We start from the raw sequence: 14763 nt of genomic DNA, 5'->3' as shown, positions 1-14763 counted from the left end.
GGTTCGGGTTGCACTACTGCAGTGTAGGCCAGTACCTGCGTGACTCGTCATAGACATAAACAGCGAGAAGTAGCTCCGGTTACAATGTTCTTCCGCAATGCAGTTCTGTTTATTAACTGCTAGAGCGCCAAAAGTTACGGACTGCAGCTTTAAGTAGCATTGATGGGAAAGAGCCATGGGAACAGTCTGAACTGATTCTCTGCCATGTTCCTCCTCTCAGTGTGATCTTGGAGATTTAGTGGGCTGATGATTACAGGTTGGGCTAATTAAGGGTTTGGAGAATACTCATCACAGTGCTCCACAAATCACACTGAGCTCATCGAGTCTCTAGAGCACATCAAAGAGAGCACACACAAACTTTTGGAATACCAGCCTGCCTCTTTTTGTTTATCTTCCTTTTCTGGTGTAGATTTAAACATGTGTAATTATTTTACCTCCTACGGCAGGGTTTCCTAGCCGGGGGTTTGTGATGGAGTGGCTTCTCAAGAGATTGAGATTTCATGAAAAATAAATGTGTCTTTTTTAAATATACACTTAGTAGTACTGGAAATTGAAATAGCTATTTTCTTTTTATATATATATTTAAAATGTAATTTATTCCTTTTTTTTTTTATGGAAACCATGATAGTTTTTTCAGGATTTTATCATTAATATAAAGTTATTTGTTGGAAATAGATTTATTTGAAATAGTAGTCTTTTGTAACATTATAAAGGTCTTTACTGTCACTTTTGATCAATTGAATGCATCCTTGCTTAATAATTTAATTTTAATTTCTTTCCCAAAAAAAACTTACCCTAAACTTTTGAATGGTATTGTATAAAATTAAAACAATAAAAACATGATATTACACAATTTACAATTGTACAATTCAAGATATTTATATGCTGATTAGCATTGCAAAAAATTAAGTAAATTAATAATTTAGGTCATAGGACAAAAGTTTGTAACCCCTGTCCTAGAGATAATATACATTTTATAGGCAGCCATATATTCACGTATTGATTGTCAGCCAATCACTGAATGATTTCAATTACATGCAAATTTCTCAGTGATAACTGGCCGCACAGTAATAATATGCCGCAATTGCGTTAATAAATTGCATTTGTAGGACCTAAACAGCATTTTTACATGCCTTATAACCACACAAAACATTACAGCAAGCATTTATAGATATTAACATATCCTGAAAACGTGAAAAGTTTATTCTTTCCATTTGTGTACCATACAGACTGTGTTACACGGTCTAGAGCAAATGTCATGTAATGGCCAAAGGTCACGCTGAGAATGTGTCTTTGAGGTGGGCTCGACTGCCTTAAGAGGGCAGCTGTTACCACATTCAGACCCCCCAGGCTGACACGACGTGAGTTGTGTGTAGTTGCATAGCTGTTTCCGTGTCTGCTGTAAGTGAGGGTCTGTTCTGACAAGCGCATTGCTCTGAGTGTTTGTATGTGCTGAAAACAGGGCCGCGTCCTCTCGCTTGAAGACAGGGGCCTGATAAGAGTCGCTCCAGACAGTGGCGCTTCTGTTTATTTCCTCTCCTCTCTCTTCAGATTGGCATCAGTTGGATGCTGAGTGCCAGAGGCTGGCGCAGAGGAAATTAGATAACGTGAGGGCCATTTTTGCCATCCCTGACTCATCTAATGTTGCTCCCTCTGTTGTGTTTTAGGAACGGCAGCGGCTGGAGACAATCTTGAACCTATGCGCCGAGTATAACAAGGGTGACGGGCCGGCGGGAGATCTGGGCAGGATGGGCGTCTCTGGGCTTGGCTCGAGGGAGGGGCTTAACAGACGTCCTTCCATGGACAGTGTTAGCAGCGCTTCGCTGAGGGTGGCGCAGAGACATCGTGAAAGCCAAGAGGAGAACCTGAAGGAGGACAGCAGTAGCACTGAGAGTGCGCAGCAGGACCGACGGACCCTACCAGTTCTGCTAAATGGACAAAATGGACAGGTCGGACTCTTTTTCCTTAGTTATATCAGAACAGTTGTCTTTTTATTGGGTCATTGTATGCGTTTTCACCATTAGCAAAGTTTGTATCTACATTTTAATCAATTCAACAATATTAATACTTATAATTGTATTATTAAACTACCATTTAAAAATTTGGTGTCAGTAAGATTTTCTTTTTTGAGGAAATCTATACTTATAGTAAAGTTACTGTAAAGACTTTTAGATCGTTACAAAAGAGTTTTATTTCAAATAAATGCTGTTCTTTTGAACTTTTTTTATTAATCAAATAATCCTGAAAAATATATATCATGATTTCCACAAAAATATTTAGCAACACAACATTGATAATAATAAGAAATATTTCTGGAGACTGGAGTATCGCCTGCTGAAAATTCAGTTTAGATATCACAGGAATAAGGGCCAGATTTACTAAACAGGGCAAATTAGCATGAGAGTGCAATTCCAAAAAAGTGCAGATGGGAGTGGAAAGTTCTGCGCGTGATCTACTGACGACACGAAAATGAAAGAACAGTCACGGCCGGATCATTTCCATAATGGCCAACACAATCTCCTGTGAGCAGCTAAAATTAGCGTCTGGTTTAAGACATGCATTTTGGGTAGTAAATAATGGCACAAATACCAGTAAATTGATGAGCTCAAACCTCAGTAAATCACCTTGCATGATTCATTTAAATACTCTCCTACCACAAATTTTGTGTCTGAAAAGGGAAACCCCTACAAATGCATGCAATAAGGTCATCCGCAAAAATAACTGTCCACGCCTTTTCAACGCTAATTCTTCACCGACAGTATATTTTTAACGCCAAAAGAGGGTTTGTGCTGGCGCAAGCTGTTAGTAAATCTGGCCTTTAATTAAATATATATTTAAATAGAAAACAGTTATTTTAAATTGTAATAATATTTCACAATATTTCACTGTAGTTTTGATCAAATAAACACAGCCTTGATGAGCATAAGAGAATTCTTTCAAAAACATAAAAAATTCTTACTGACCCCAAACTGAATGATAGTGTACATAAACAGTAAATCACAAAAACTGAGTGTGATGTGTATTCAGGCAGAGGACTCTCTGGGATCGGGCAGCATTGGCCGTCTGGAACTGGGGTACCTGGAAGAGGAGCGGGTTCGAGTGCTGGCAAAGGTAGATGAACTCAAAGGTCGAATCACAGAACTGGAGCAGCAACTTCAGGAGTCCAAACAGGAGGTGAGCCGTTCTCATGAACATTTCTGTATAGCTGGTTAAATACACTGAAAAATATACAGGAAGTCCTTTCCTAATTATAGAGGATAAGAGCAGTTTATCGTGGAAGCAGGAAGTGATGCGTGGTGGAACAGAGAATGTCAGATGGATCTCTAGGGTGTGTTAATGTGGACTTTGTGAGAATTGCTGTATCTGACGTGTTGATCTGGACAGGCGGAGATGGAGAGAGCTCTGCTGCAGGGAGAGAGACAGGCCGAGCTGGAGCAAATCGAGGCCGAGACTGAGATTATCAACCAGCTGCAGCGCAAACTCAGCGAACTGGAGAACACCATCCAGAGAGAGAAAGACAAGGTAGGACACTCACACCACATACAAGCACACAGAATGTAATTGTTCAATATTCAAACACACATTCCACAATAGGACATTTACCTTGCTGAAAAATCCAGCATAAACCAGCTTGAATTCCATGTTGTTCCAGGCTGGTATAGAGCTGGTCTAGCTATCATCAGCACTGCTGGTAAACAGCAAACCAGCAACCAGAATACTATTTTGTTCCCAGCATACAAAACATAAACATTAAGCTGGTGACCAGCAATGCTATATTTTTCAGCAGGATATACATCCATTTGACATTTAGATATAAAGGTGCGGTCATATTTATCATTGTTCTGCAAATTTTCCAGTAATAACAATAGGTATCTACGCGATCGTGAATTTCGTGTGATGCCGAAAAATTGCAGATTTTGCAATGGGTTTAGTTTGTCACATGAATTCACTGTGTTGACCAACAAAGAGCTGCTTGAGCTGATTTCTTAATGAGCGGTGCTTCATACATCTTCACTACTGACAATAGACAATTGGCCTTGTATTGCCCACGTAATTTGTGACCGCACCTTAATTGTGAAGTGAAGAGTTTCAAATCCCCGTCTGGATTGTGTTTTTGTTTTATACTGTTGAGCCTCTCTGGACTGAACAGCCCTTTCTGGTCTCTGACATTCCTTAAAGGCATGCCATTCTGCCGGATGGCCACTCAAGGCCCATTCTGGTCTCGATTGCCATCCCAAGGTAAAAAAACCCAAAACAAAGCGCGACATTGCTCATCCAAACTAGCCAAACCTCTTCCCATTATATCTGGTCATTCTACATTCTACAATAGAGGATCTGAAGATGATAGTCACATTTAAATGCAGTTCACTGGTTTAGTTTGGGCAGAAAACCAAGATACTGTTTGGTAATCAAGCATTCATTCACAAGAGGTATTGTCTTTTTCCTCTCCTTTTGTGGTGGTTCTCATCAGGTCCTCTACAAAGCTTGGCAACACTAACAAGCCTTCATTAACCTCTAATCTCCTCACTGCTTTTTTTTCTGCACTCACAGTCTCTCCGTTTCTACCGCTCGCCCCCTCGAGTTCAAAACTGTTTAGCTTAGCGCAAACTCAGGCTTTGGGATTAGCGCACTGGCTTTGAGGGACAATAGCTCCAGTGGTGCGAGACTCGGTGACTGACAATGTTTGTCTTTTAGAAAGCCTTTTACTGCATGCTGTTTTGGAAATCCAGCCTTTATTTCTTCCATTCATCTTGTTCTGGGTTTCTCTGGGTATTTTAGTATTTTTCAATTCTGCCAAGTATTGGAGAAATGCTTAGTTGTGGGAAGTGATAGTTCACCCAAAAAATTTAAAATTCAGTCAATATGACTTTTGTATGACTTTCTTTCTGTGGAACGCAAAAGGGCACATTTCGAACACATTTCTTCTTGTTATTTTCCATGCAATTACAGTAAATAGGTACCAAAGCTCAAGTTTAAAAAAAGTTATATCCCAAGTAATATGATAAGTTTGTTTGACAGACAGACAGGCCAAAATTTAAGTTCTAATTTAGAGTTGTAAGTTGTTATTAGAGCTGATTCAGGCTAATTTTTGAATGAATCATTCTAAACATTTTTTTGAACCAAATTAACCAGTTGAAAAATTCTCCTTTTGTGTTCTACAGAAGGGGAAAAAAGCTCAAATGGGTTTGAAATGACATGAGGGCGAGCAAACAATTTCCCTTATTGGGTGAACTAAGAATTATTCTTGATATAAAAAGATAAAGAGTTTATTCAAAGACTCTCCATCAATCTGGATTGGTCCATTGTCCATTCAGGTCTTTATTGATACATTTGTTTGCTTTGAACCCATTTCCCCCCGTGGGGATGGCTGCCAACTAGCTCATGTTACCAGACACTGACCGGCTGTAATTTGTACTAGATTGATCTTGACCGCAATCGATCTGTGCAGTGTTCATGCAAACATAGATAATTCCCCTATAAACCTTGGAAATGGCTTTTCTTTAAACAGAATGTTGTTCTGTCTGTGCTTTGACAAATAGATTTTTTGACGTGCTATAATTGTGCTCATATTGGTCTGGAAGAGAGCACAATGCATGAATTCAATGTGCATTAGAGTATCTCAGCATATGTAGACATAGAACTATCTCAGAACTAACTTTAAAAAAAATATGTATCTGAAGCATCAAGTATGATGCTATTGCAAATCTTTCTTTTTATGATAAAAGAAAGAAAAAAAGCCAGCTTCAAACTAGCCAGCTATTTCATGCCCTCTGGTATGGCATAATCTCATCTAAACAGCACATACCAGCAGAAATTCATTACATCTGAAATCTTTGATCAAGAAATGCCTGAGAACAGAAGTCTGTTTGGCCCTGTTGACGGCCTACAGTCCAGTGTCACGTAGTACATAGTGTTTTATAAGGCTTAGTGTTCATCCTTTCTGGCTCCACCCACTCTGTTGTGACCTCTAACCTCGGACGCTTCTGCATGGCGTGGATTTGAGCTGTGTTCTCTTTCTCTCCCCTTCCCGGATGGTGTGTTTTCTTTCTAGGAGAGGGCTAATGTTGACGTGGAGCGGGAAGCCCTGGAGAGGCTTCAGGATGGGTACAATGAGTTGAAGAGCCAGCTCCATAACTGCCCTGAGTCTCTGAGGGAGCAGTTACAGGAACAACTCAAGAGGGTCAGTGACCGTCAGGAACATCAGCACTTTTCCAACTGCTTCCGCCCCACAGCCCTGGCTTCATAAACCCCACCTTCCAGATACACAACTAAGTTCTATTGGGCTGTCTATGCACCAAATCCATCATGATGATCCCAGCAGAAATATTATTCCATGTTTATTATTCTTAGAAATTATTGTCACTGGGAACACCATGTTTTAAATCTTGTCTGCCTTAGTTTAGTGCACTGAAGAAAGGGTCTACATTTTTTTTATTGGAGGTAAACTGGTGTTCAGTGGTGAAATGTTGAGAACTTTGCATGCTTTTGGGTGTATTATTGAGGTTTCTTTAATGCTACTGTCTGGTGCCAAAGTAATAATACCATATAACTTTGTACTAATCTATTAATGCAGAAACTAACGTAGTGCTATAGTGTTGTTTTGACACCTCTCACTTCTCTCACATGATTTTCCACCCAATCCAGTTAAGCGCAAAATCCTCCCCACAGCCGATTTCATTGGTCAAAGCAATCACGCAGTCACCTGTCAAAGCAAGTTCAGATTTCAGAAAAATAATGGATGGATTAGATCAGATAGGGTAAAGGGTTAGGGTTATTTGTTTCAGTGTGATGTAGGCAATCAGCAGCACTGTGATTGACATGACCAATAAAATCTTTTGAATTGCTTAGGGTGGAGTTTGCGCTAAACTTGTCTTGGAGAAAATCATGCACTTCTCTCTCTATATACCACACAGATTGATACGTCTGCCAAAAGGTGTTTTTCAGATGTATCTTCTTGATTTGATTTGTGTATAAAGACTCAAATTCAAAGCAGGATGTTTTTGTTTAAAACATGAAGAAATGTCATATCTGCTATTTTCCTTTTGATTTGCATGGTCAAAGGAATCTCTTTGGACAGTGCTTGGGCAGTGGTTTTGATGACTAGCCCTTTTTGCAAAGAGAAATATCCCAAGGGTTGCACGAGAGAGAAGAGATGTCATTTGTGCACTGAGCATTCAAGCTTTACAATGTCAGAAACGCTTTGATGAATTGACAGCAAGGGTTTGCCAATGTCCTTGAGATCTGTATATAGAAAAGACAAGACTTCCCTACATTATAAACAGATTTATTTTTTTGCCTTTCATGAGATTCATTTATGTTCCGAAGGAAGAAGTCTCATAGATATTCCTCATTTTCCAGTTTTACCATCCCAGCTGAGTGTTTAAATTTTATTTGATGTACTTGGATTTCAGTTGGATGATATTATATTATATGATATGATAGATCTTGAAGGATTATGGAAGAGTGTATTATTTCCACATAGATCTGTGTGTAGCAAAAAGTTTTTCAACTGGACCCCTGGGAATCCCTGAAGTTACTGCAGAAAGTCTTTGAAATTATATATACATGATGTAAAGCATATAGAAATATCTTAATGTGTAGAAATATTCTCTATATTTCAAAATGTTAATATAATGTTAAAATTAAATTAATATTTTTGATTAAAATAATTAATAATTAGATCATTAATTAATTAATTACATATTTTTTATGTTAGGGGGTCCCTGGGCTAGATAAGATTGACAGCCCATAGTGTAGCATAACGTTCCAATCAGTTCCTCCCTGTGGTTTCTTAAAGGGATAGTTCACCCAAAAAAAAAATGAACATTTTGTCATCACTTTCTCACCTTCTTGTTGTTCCAAATCTGTATGAGTTTCTTTCTTCTGTTGAACACAAAAGATTTTAAAGAATGTTGGTAACCAGAGAGTTGACAGCACCCATTGACTTCCATAGTATTTTTTTTTTCCTAGTATGGATCTCAATGGCTACCGTCAACTGTCTGGTTACCAACATTCTTTCAAATATCTTCTTTTGTGTTCAACAGAAGAAAAAAAAAAACTAAGTGATGACAGAATTTTCATCCCTTTAAACTGGCTCAGCTTGGCTGCTGCAGAACTTGCTCAGTGCTGTCGTTAATGGGATGCTTTGATTGGTTATTGACCCCATGCTCGGATGCATGTGTGTGTAGGAAGCTGAGACTCTTGAGGCTGCGACAAAGCAGTTTGAGGACCTGGAATTCCAGCAGTTAGAGAAGGAGAGCAGTCTAGAGGAGGAGCGTGAGACCATCAGCCAGCAGCTGCTGCAGGACAGAGCCCAGTACCACAGCAGCGTTGCCAAAAGAAAGGTAAATAGCATACACGCATATAACAATGCATGGAACCACCAAGAGCATCTCAAACTCTTGTCCAAATTGTTGTTTCCAGGACAAGGTTGCAGCATTGGAAAGCCAAGCCAGTCAGCTGGGAATACAGGCTGCTCAGGAGTGTGAGAGGCTGGTCAAGGACAGAAGCATCACCTTGCAGCTGCTACAGAAGGTACAGGAAATGGAAATTACTTATAATATACACTTTTAATGTTATTCCCCCAATTTAAGAACACTTAAGGTGGAGGACTGGCACCACATTTCACCATAAGCTCTTTCATCTCAATGTTTATGTTGCTAGGTTAAAAAAAAAACTACAAAAAAAATTATCATTAAAGGGAAAGTTCACCCTAAAATGAAAATGAAGTCAACATTTACTCACCCTGGTGTTGTTCTAATGACTTATTCCCTTTTATGGACCACAAAAGGAGAATTTTTAACAAAATGTCCTGTTCGCGCTCGTCCATATAATTGAAGTGAATAGCATTAAGGTTTTTAAAAAAGATGTAAAAGCATCACAGAATGATCCCATGCGCCACGTGCCGTATATTCCAAGTGTTCTGGTGGTATATGATAGGGTTTGGTGAAAAACAAACCAAAATTGTATGTATTATTTAATGAAATTCTTGACCTTGGCCGTTGGTCTTCTGTGCACTGCTGCAAGACGCGACTCTATTAGCGCTGCAGTTCACTGTGTCTCATCCAGAAAAAGCACACAAGTTGTGAAAGCTGAATTACTCCATTACTCCAGACTTCAGTGTCACATGATCCTTCAGAAATCATTCTAATATTCTGATTTGCTGCTCAAGAAACTTTTCTTATTATTATCAATGTTGAACAAAGTTGTGCTGCCTAATACTTTTTGGAAACTGTGATACTTTTTTAACTGACTGATTTGAAATCTGTGTTTCAGGAAAAGGAAAGGCTGGCCAGTCTGGAGAGAAGATACCAGAGCATAACTGGTGGAAAGACGTTCCCAAAAAGCTCCAACACTATAAAGGAGGTAAGCAGGATTGTAATCATCAAATGCTTGATGTGCCTGTTACGCAAGGCTACAATAAATAACTGCTGAATATCTGCTCCTCTGCTTGAAGTAAGAATTCATTTGATGGTTAACATATCTTCAAAATGTTGTTGAGCTATTTCTGTGTATGATCCTACCATGTGACCCTAAAATGGTTGATGTGGACCCATAGTGTTTCTTTGCAAGACATTTTGCAATTCGCTTTAGTGAACTTTGTAGTTTGGCTTTCTTGGGCTAGGAAAGCTGTAAGGTTTAGCTTTTTAGCCATATGTTCCTGATAGCATATGCATCCCATGTGCAACCCGTAATAATTGGGTTAGCAAAGCAGGAAATGAAATCTTTTAGACTCAGGATATTGTTTGACTTATAAACCTCCGCCTAGGATGTGCTTCACATCAGCGAGGCTGACCTCTTAGAAGATGACCAGCCCTCCTCCTCCCCCTTTCATGCATCCTCATCCCACTCATATCCCATCATGCCTCAGGAGGTAACTAAACTAACAGTCAGAGCATGCAGCCTGGTGCATCTAAAACTGCCAGTATTGACTAATACGTGCTCTGAGAACATGGCAGCACAAAATATCTCAACTTGTGTTGCATTATTGAGAGCACTTGACTTCTCAAGTTTGGAGGCTTCCAAAGGCAAATCACACTTGAATGGGGTTGAATGGGGTTGATTGATTTTGTGTGTAGCCAAGGCACTTAGAAATCAGTTGAAATAGATTGTATTGTTTGAAAAGTAACCAATAAGTGTTTTGCAAGTTCATTATCAGAATCACTGTGAAGATTTCATTTTTTTGCCATCACCCTACTTGAGATCATAATTGTTTTTGTTCCAGATACACTACCATTCAAAAGTTTTGGGTCGGTAATGCAGTAATATTGTGAAATAAATGTTTTATATTTTAATATATTTTAACATGTAATTTATTCCTGTGACGACAAAGCTGAATTTTCAGCATCATTACTCTTCAGTGTCACGTGATCCTTCTAATATGCTGATTTGCTGCTCATGAAACATTTCTTATTATCAATGTTGCAAACAGTTGTGCTACTTAATATTTTTGTAGATACCATGATTTTTTGATGAAAAGAACACTTATTTGAAATAGAAATCTTTTGTAACAACAGAAAAGTATTAATTTCTATAAAAAAAAGTAGTGACCCCAAACTTTTGAATGGTGAATATAATTTAATAGTTGTAAAACTAGATAAAAAAGTAGATATTTCTAGAAGTGTTGTTAGCTACTTTTTGTTAAGAGTTTGCAGAGTAGCTACTTTTTAAAAATGTATTTGATTGTAGTTGGGCTATATGAAATTTGTAATTCTCAAGAGTTCGATGGAGGCACAACATTGTTGGTTGAGCAAGGCATACCGTCACTGTAGGTGTGAATATGAATATGACAGAACTGCTCTTATGGGGTTTGAATGTGAATAAACTGACAGCTGAACTTCTGTCCTGCGTGAATGGTTTGGCTGTTAACGTGTCTCAGGAGTACTTGAAGATGTCGGATGTTTATAAGATGTATGGGAGTGAATGCCATGACATCCAGCTCGCCAACGCTTCCTCACATGGCCTCTCGCTTGCCCTTGACCCAGCTGTAACTGCCCCCCGTGAGGTATCATAGCTGCTCTCTTCTTTCTGCTTCTCTCTTTTCAGCTTTTTCCCTTTTTTTTTCTCTTTAGTGCTACTTACTTTTGTGTTGTAGTTTTTCTGCTATACAATCATATACATGACCATCACCAAGCATTATAGTAGGGTCATGCTTTGAATCGGGTGCTCTTTCCATTTTGAGAAGATAATTTATCATAAACATTCTGACAAATAATGTGTTTAAGTGTTAATAAATTACACTAAGCCATCTCAATTTAAATACAGCGAATATATTGTATTATAATGTAATATGAATTCAGATTATTATCATTAACTAAAACTATTAAAAACATTTGTATTAATTAAAATCAAGCAGAAATAAAATAAATTACACATTCATGAAAAACTTAATGAAAATTACAAATGTTGCCTTGGCAACTAACACTAAAATTACTAGCTTGACATATATAATTACAAACTGAATTCAAATAAAAACTTCAATTAAAAATAAAATTAACATAAATAGTGATGTTTTAAAAAAGAAACTAATGAAAATGACAAATTCTCATTACAGAATTACAAAAAAGTAAGTACAATTAATATGAATAATATAATAGTAAAAAGGTAGTTATAGTATAGTTAAAGGGGGGGTGAAATGCTATTTCATGCATACTGAGTTTTTTACACTGGTAAAGAGTTGGATTCCCATGCTAAACATGGACAAAGTTTCAAAAACTAAGTTGTACGTTTGAAGGAGTATTTTTGTTCCAAAAATACTCCTTCCGGTTTGTCACAAGTTTCGGAAAGTTTTTTTCGAGTATGGCTCTGTCTTACGTAAGATAGGGCGGAATTTCCTTATATGGGTCCTAAGGGCACTTCTCCGGTAAGATCGCGGCCGCGCGCGCACTCTTAGACCAGAGCAAGAGAGTGAAAGCAGTTCGCCATCAAAGGGCCCTGCCCGGCTTTTGGGAAGTCAATGTCACCAAAGAAGTGTGTTTTTGGTTGCCAGGGCAAGACAACCCTGCACAGATTCCCAAAGAACCCAGCGTTAAGGAACCCGTGGATGGAGTTTGTTTTCCTGAGCATAAACGGAGTTGTGTAGCTGTTTGTTCCCTGCATTTCGACGATGATTGTTTTATAAACAAAGCCCAGATCGTCTAATGCTTAAGGATCGAGCAGTCACAATGATAAACGTTCGCGGTCGTGCGTTGGAACCGGACGGTGAGTAAAACTGTTTGTTGAACAAATAATGTCTCTGTGTGTTGTCACTAGCTCGGTGCGTTAGCACAGCTAAGCTTCGCCCACACGGCCCGCCCCCAGCCGCTCGGTTTTTTCCGGAAAGACTCGGTACACCCTATCTTTCTTTGATTAATATAATAAAACAAAAGACTTTTTGGAGATATGAAGGATGCATTATTACTCTATAGGTACTCAAGATTAACAGGAGATTGAGTGAAAATGAGCATTTCACCCCCCCTTTAATAAAAACTATAATAGTATATAAATAATACTAGATTAACACTGGTTTGAATATAATTATGCTTTCATGAAATTTCAAGGAAGATATATGCATATAAATAATGAAGATAGAATATATTTTACCTTCATTCAAATTTGCAAGTTGGAAACAGGTGGAACAGAACAAAAAATAAAGGGACACAAATGGCACCTGCTTTATAGAATGACCAAGTATCTGATCAATCTCCAGGCTTGTTGCAATAAGGCGATCTCTTACATGTTAGGTTTTGTCCTAACCAGCTGCATTTTGTCATTCATTTTTCTGTTTCTGTAACATTGTTAGATAGTTCTGCCCATAGTGAAATCTCATTGATTGAAATCTCACTCCACATACAGTAACTGTATATTAAACATCAAATATGTTCTAATTAGCTGTTTTCATTTTCACCGTGAACAAATAAACTACCCGCCGGTGGAAATGTGCCGCGTTCCAACTGGTTAGGACACGGTATTAATTGATGATGTTTATGTATTGAGAAATAGGGAACTGAATGACTTTGTTATAGTTAATTATGTATTCTAGTTACTTACATTCTTTACAGATGCTAAACTCTCCATAACACGTTGTCTTCTCTTTCCTGCTCTGCTACTTCCTGTTTTTTCCTCCTGCCTGTGTCCGTTTGTCACTCCTGAATTTCAGGAGTATGTGACCGTAGGTCAATTAAACCAGATCTATGGGATGCCAAAGGTGGAGTCTTCCCCTACCTCACCCATCCAATTACTTCAGCCTTCTCTCGCAGACTCCGCCTTCTCCTGCCTCCCCTCCCCTCATGGCTCCTCCCTCACTCTCTCCTTTGAGGTGTGTGTCTTCTCCTCTGTTCTCTCTCGTTTGATTCCTTGTTAGGGCTGGGTGTCGCCAACTACCTGTGTCATTCTGTCATTGTACAAATCATTCAGTTGCTCATTAACACTCTTCTCTTTCTCTCTCTGGCATTCCACCGTCCCACCTTTCTCTCTCCTGCTCATGCTCTCTGTACTAATGGATGTGCTGCGTGTGTAAAGCGTCAGTCGGACTGGGGCAGGCCTCAGATGCCCGCTCTAGATTTAGATTGCTGGTACCAGGAGGTATTGGCAGCTGGAGATGTAAACCAGCTCTGCCCTCCTGCCCTCCCGGCTAAAGCTTTCTCATCACGCAAGCCTGTGCAGGTAACAGCCAAAAGCTCAGCTGTCATTCACCTTCTTCTGCTCTTCCACATTTTCATCTTCATTCATAGGCCATGTCCAAGTAAGGTTTTTTTGTGAGTTCCATGTTATTTTGTTTGTTTAGGCTTTTGGCTGTTCATCATCTCAAGGTTTTCTGTCATCTTCTGTTGTTGTACTATTGCAGGGGTGCCCAATCCTGTTCCTGAAGATTGACTTTCCTGCAAAGTTCAGCTCCAACCTTGATTAAACACAACTGAACCTGCTAATTATGATCTTCAGGACAGAGATTGTCTTATTATTGGGAGATACGAGGGTCCATGGCTCTACCATTGGAGAAAGCATAACGGTTTAACTTGGATCACGTGTGCCTTGATAACCAATCACATTACAGCCTTGACGTCATTGAATCGTGCGACAATCAGTCACTGTTTGTGGATACCATAGAAATAAATGAGAAGTATCATAGTGCAATTGTCTGTGACTTATCTTAAAAAATAGCTTCTTTTTTTTGGCATAAACTCTAAAAATAGATCAATCCAAAATGAATGTTTAAGAGCAAATATGTTGAAAATGAGCAGATGGGCTGTCGATTTGCAATTTATTCAGCCTAGTGAAGCCTCTCCTCCATTGACACATTAAAAAAAAACGGCCTCTTGTCTCCTTCCCTGCGCACCACAACATTAGCAAGCGTTATGCTTTTTCCGGCTAAGGTTGCAGGCTTGCCTTCAAGTGGCTTTGCTAATAGTTATAGTCAAGTGTGTTTGTTGGATCAGGATTGGATCTGAACTGCAGGAAGGTAAATCTCCAGGAACAGGATTGGGGATCCCTGTACTATTATGTCGAGAACCATCTATAGAAGAAAAAGGCCTTTTGTTTAAGTAATAGTTTACCTGAAAATTTACTTCTTTTTACAAACCCTTGTGTTGTTACATTCTTCAATGGAATACAAAAGGAGAAGTTGAGCAGAATGTCTGAGCTGCTCTCTTCTATTGCAATGAGAGTGTTGGGGACCAGAAACAATCAAGGTTCAAAAAGGACAAATAAACACTTGCACTATGTAATGACTATGAGGAACAGACTGAATTTTAAGCCATTATGCTTTTAAAATCTTGCTTGATAGAT

General features: G+C 38.9%; 1 protein-coding gene across 13 annotated transcripts in view; it reads left to right on the top strand.

The window, feature by feature from the left end:
• phldb1b (pleckstrin homology-like domain, family B, member 1b) overlaps positions 1-14763 on the top strand; it is a 77042-nt gene that overhangs the window by 49537 nt on the left and 12742 nt on the right. For 5 of the 13 annotated variants that reach the window (XM_079886115.1, XM_079886110.1, XM_079886117.1 and 2 more), the window contains 12 exons: positions 1668-1949; positions 3028-3174; positions 3385-3522; positions 4180-4239; positions 6053-6181; positions 8190-8345; positions 8425-8535; positions 9277-9366; positions 9770-9874; positions 10880-11005; positions 13139-13297; positions 13501-13644. In XM_079886115.1, coding sequence (XP_079742241.1) covers positions 1668-1949; positions 3028-3174; positions 3385-3522; positions 4180-4239; positions 6053-6181; positions 8190-8345; positions 8425-8535; positions 9277-9366; positions 9770-9874; positions 10880-11005; positions 13139-13297; positions 13501-13644 — 1647 coding nt within the window. The remainder of the gene's footprint in view (positions 1-1667; positions 1950-3027; positions 3175-3384; positions 3523-4179; positions 4240-6052; positions 6182-8189; positions 8346-8424; positions 8536-9276; positions 9367-9769; positions 9875-10879; positions 11006-13138; positions 13298-13500; positions 13645-14763) is intronic. The other 8 variants (XM_079886120.1, XM_079886119.1, XM_079886118.1 and 5 more) reach the window with 4 other exon arrangements.

The sequence above is a fragment of the Squalius cephalus genome (assembly GCF_949319135.1).
Source record: "Squalius cephalus genome assembly, chromosome: 11".
In the NCBI taxonomy this organism is placed as follows: Eukaryota; Metazoa; Chordata; class Actinopteri; order Cypriniformes; family Leuciscidae; genus Squalius; species Squalius cephalus.
Note: the sequence above shows the minus strand (reverse complement) of the source record. Positions and strands in the feature narration are given on the sequence as shown.